This window comes from Gadus chalcogrammus, chromosome 21 (genome assembly GCF_026213295.1).
Source record: "Gadus chalcogrammus isolate NIFS_2021 chromosome 21, NIFS_Gcha_1.0, whole genome shotgun sequence".
In the NCBI taxonomy this organism is placed as follows: Eukaryota; Metazoa; Chordata; class Actinopteri; order Gadiformes; family Gadidae; genus Gadus; species Gadus chalcogrammus.
The window spans coordinates 10,736,651-10,741,348 of NC_079432.1; the positions used below are offsets into that span (position 1 = coordinate 10,736,651).

At 43.7% G+C, this 4,698-nt stretch overlaps 1 protein-coding gene across 1 annotated transcript; it reads right to left on the reverse strand.

Moving 5' to 3' along the window:
* Positions 1–261: 261 nt before the first annotated feature.
* eif2s1b (eukaryotic translation initiation factor 2, subunit 1 alpha b) lies at positions 262–4,659 on the reverse strand. The gene is made up of 8 exons (XM_056581076.1): positions 4,499–4,659; positions 3,754–3,996; positions 3,494–3,573; positions 3,092–3,243; positions 2,585–2,691; positions 2,379–2,476; positions 2,115–2,258; positions 262–1,741 (listed from the first exon to the last, which is right to left on the reverse strand). Exons 2-8 carry the CDS (start codon positions 3,992–3,994, stop codon positions 1,616–1,618), a joined length of 948 nt encoding a protein of 315 aa, XP_056437051.1. The 5' UTR covers positions 3,995–3,996; positions 4,499–4,659; the 3' UTR covers positions 262–1,615.
* Between the last annotated feature and the right edge of the window lie 39 nt (positions 4,660–4,698).

Below are 4,698 nucleotides of genomic sequence, written 5' to 3' on the forward strand. Positions count from 1 at the left end.
ATTGAGAATTTGCATCGCCTCAGTGGAGTGTACTCTGCCTAACCCACTGGCGACCGCGGCTATATTTCTGTGGAAAAGACAATATCTTTAATTTCAAACGTAATGCTATCATGTCTATTGCACATAGAGCCCCTCTTGCACCTCCAGACGAACTCAGCCGGAAGAAGCAAGCCAGGGTCGACAAATAATTAAATAAAAGCGCCAAACTTGTTATTTCATAGTACTTTCTGGGGAGATTTTTTTTATATATATATATATATATATATATATATATATATATATTCTATTTTTTAGATATGTTTTTTTTCATTTTCTTTTCTTTTTTTCTTGTGAGAGTAGCGACTTGCCCCTAATGACCAGTCGCCACTGGTCTTTCTGACCGGGGACATTTAGAATTGTCGGCCCTCATTTTTTTCCGGTGAAGGACCGGTAATAACCGACAACCGAAACTCTGCTATAAACCGGCCTAACTTTCACCGTCAACACCGAACCCCTTCTTCGCACGGCTGTCAACTTCCGGAACATTCGCTAGTTAGATTTTCTCAAACAGCAGTTTCAAGTACGGGTAGCATAGAACTAACGTCAACCAAGTGGGGTCTCCATGATTGCTAAATCTAACGAGAGGTAAAATTGCCATTAAGGAAGGTAAGCATAGTATGCTTTGCGACTGTGCTTCGAAGTATGCCTTGCGAAACCCAGTACGCCTTTCGAAACACCTCGTGATTGGTTGATGAAAAGCTACCAGGAACGCCTAATGGGCGTTCTTGTGTCATGACGGAAACGCCCAAGCCTGCAGCTGGACCCTTCTCGGACAAACAGGCTCAGTCTTTAAAAGCTGTTTGAACCGATAAACCCTTTGGTCCTTCATGCCAACCGGTCTAAAAAGGAGCAGATCCGTAATGTTGTGACATTTTTCCTACAATAATTCCTCTAAAGAGGTTCAATTATCCAATAACGTTGGTACATTTGATTTGATTTAGAACCGAGATTACCAGTTTGCTAAAATAGTGCAACAACTCACTGACAAGGACACGCTTTGAATCAAAACTTCCCGTAACTTTATTGAGATCATGTCAGCTAAACCATCAATATCCTGCCGGTAAAAACCCTTAAACTGGAAGGAAAACAGCACAAAAATGCACCCATGACTGGTGTTGAGGAAAAATTAGCCTTTTTTCAGTTTTACCATTGTTGGCTGCATTGTGCAGCCAGCTAGAGATGAAACGTCATGGATGCTGAACACGCTGGTCTGGTGAGCCAGAGATTAGTGAAGGCCACTTTTTGAAAACGGCTTTGGAATTATTGAATCTTTTACAGAGGGGGACGAGGGGTACGGTCAATACCTCAGTTGTATAATTTTACTTCAAAAATAACTAATCGGACATGGACTCTGAAAGAGCAGGGCCAGAAGATATCAATAGCGTATCACCACTATCGAGCCCAACACCATGTTCAAACACATTTTGTTTCATTTTTTTTCCGGGCCAAAAGAATGTATTAACTTCTGGGAAGTGTTGAGAGCCACTGTTGAATGTACTGCCCGAGTATGGCCAGGTCCGTCCGCCTTGGGTTTTCCTCTTCACCCCTCTCATCGTGGAGGTCCGGTGGGGAGGTCCTAGTCCTCCGCCTTGGCCTCCATCTCCTCAGCGTCATCGTCTCCGTCCACCTCAGCGTTTTCCCGCTCTAACCTCTCCAGCTGTCGTGCCAGCTCCGTCTCATCCGTGTCCGTCACCACCTTAGGCTGATGAGGATGGAAGATACGCGGGTTAAAGACCCCATAGAATATTCTTCACCCACTGATGAATAATGGTAGTCAATTGCTATTTTTACATTAAACTTTGCCACTGGTCTTTCAAATAAAGCCTGTACTGGCCAACCCACTGCTGGCTCATCCACTAACCCCTAACTCCAATAACCCACCTTACTAAGAAATACATCAGAGAATGAAAACGAGTATGGTACAATCCCTAGAATTAATGTAGTGCGGTGTCTTATTATTTTGTCCCTTTCTTCTGTTATGTACACTCAACTTATATCGACATGTTTAGAATTGTAATAACATGTGTATTTAATGCTTTGGTACGCAAACATTGGGCCGCTGGAAACCTTCTCACCTCCATCTGGATGTTGAACACACCCCTCTTCTCCTCAATTTTCTCCTTGATGGCAGCCATGGCCTGGTTAAGGACAGACAGGCCTTCTGTGCGCTCCAGGGTGGTTGTGGTCATCACGTAGCGTGGAGGTGCGATCAGGTTGATCTGTCGGACGGAAGGCATTCGGTGTGTCAGTTGCGAGGACGATACACTAGGGGTTGTGTTCCAAAAGGCCCATGTGCCGGCGGCAAGGCGGTTAGACTAAACGTTTTTGTGGAGGCTCACCTTGATAGGCATGACTTCTGTAGAGCAGCCAAGCCCCGCCCGGAGTGCTTCCTTCACCGCGTCGATCCCCTCGTAGCCATAGCACGCCACCTCAATGTCTACAGACGGATCACAAATACGTTGATATATACACGATATGTGGAAGGGATTACACAACTTTGTGGTACAACGTTTGTCAACTCCACTGAGGGGACGTGGCGTCTCACCGGCTCTGATTTTGACCGCCTGTGGAGTGAGTCGCCTGTTGATGTTGTCAATGAGTACGTTCCTCTCCTCTTCTGTCAGGTCCAGCCCATCCAGGATGGCAGGGTCTCTGAGAGGGGGGAAGGAGGGACACTTCACGTCAACACCTTTAACTAAAAAATACTAAACTGTTCCGACACGTTTCCTTCAAAATACTACTAGTAAAAATCTAAAACGAATGTTTTTTCTTGACCATTCATCAATGTTGCAGTCAAGAAGGTAATATTGTTTTTCAGAATGCACACCAACCGTTTTATCCAAAGAATATGTAATTTGAGTGAGTACTTATTGTAAAATTCCACAGATTCAGCTTACACCAACATGAAAATGATCCAATATGGTATTTAAAATGAACATCTTAAATGTAAACATGTTTTTTTTTTTTTAATGCACCATTTAATAGAAAACGTTTCTAAGCACAAGCTTTCCCTTCCTCCTGAAATCTCTGATCAGGATAACAGGACACTTACGCCACCGCCTGTTTGAAGACATCGTAGGCACCGTATCCGGGCCGCTTGTACTTCTCATCAAAGACCCAGGCGGTGCGCTGGAAGAGGCTCTCCAGCTGCTCGTCCTTGCTGTATTCCAGCACCTCGGCCACGTGCCGGAGAATGCTGTACACCTGTTGACGGCACAACAACAACGACATCAGCCAGGGCATAATCACTCCATGCCAATTGTTTACCACAGTAGGATCAAAATTAAGCTTTAAAACAAAAGCAACCATATTGCAAAGGCAACAGGTCACAGGTGCTTGCACTTATGACCTGTTGCACTAATACAACTTGGATAGGAAATCCAAAAAGTATGAAAAACAAAAGTATGAAAATGAAGATAAAGCTAAAAAAAAACGTCAGCTGAAGTTTACTCACGGTTTTAGATTTGGTGAATTTGTCTTCACATTTGATGGCCTCCTCTGGTGAAACTCTTCTTTTTGACAGGTCAATGTATCCTGAAGAGAGAGCGAGAGAGGGACGGTTAGGATATTTAAATGCTGTCATTGATAGGCAACCCCACAGACTTTGTTAACATACATGGTCTATTGATGACTGAAATATTGTACAGCCCGCGAGACAGTTACATTAACTGTGATGCTCTGTAATATTTTGTTATATTTGGAGGGATAGCTTACCCTTCTCTTTGTCTACACGGATGACCACCACACACTCATTGCGGCCTATGCGAATAAGCTTGTTGATGGAGCGGATACGTCGACGTGACAGCTCACTGAGGAGGATCATGCCCTCGATGTTGTTGTACTCCAAAAGGCTGACGTAGGCACCCATCTCAGCGATGGACCTCACGTTCACCATCACCACATCTTCCACCTCTGGAAACCGGTGCTGGTAGAATCTACAGCTGAGCCCCGGCATCGCTAAAATACGCGATAGAAGAGAAAGGAAAAGAGATCAGATAGTTAAAAATCTACAACTAACGAAACATTATGAAAACATGAAAATTGGTGGCTACGTCTGTTTAAATTACGCAAGCTGGATAAAATCAGTCTAGAAATGCAGAAGTCAAACCTAATTGTATTATCGATTGAATGGTAGCACTGAGTGGTATGATGCAATTCCGATTTACGATAATTGTATTGTATATATGGCCACAAAAGAGAAACAAAACCCCATATGATAAAAATAAAAACAACAGAAGCAGTAGATAGAAGATGACAAATTCATGTTACTGCTCGCAATAATCGAGAGCCACCCTAAGCTATGTAGCTAACGGGTAACATAGGCCGTTTGCTGGGCTGATTCTCAGCTCACATGCGGCACATGCATCGCAGGGGTTAGCAGTTAGCCACCGCTAGTAGCATGATCTGCCTTCCCCTCCCGGCAAACAGCTGCTTTACCTTTCATACTAATGCGATTTACCTGTGTCATATGGTTACAAATAGATTTGAAATGGATTTCTGTTCTTCAGAACTTCTTGGTTCAATATTCGCTTTCTATATTTTAAAGATTTGGGCCAGCTAACTCCAATTCATCGGTGTGTGCTATTTTTTTTCGACCCGGAAGAGATCATACCCTAAAAGTTCGCGCATGCGCAAGACTGATTTGTGGAACGTCGTGGG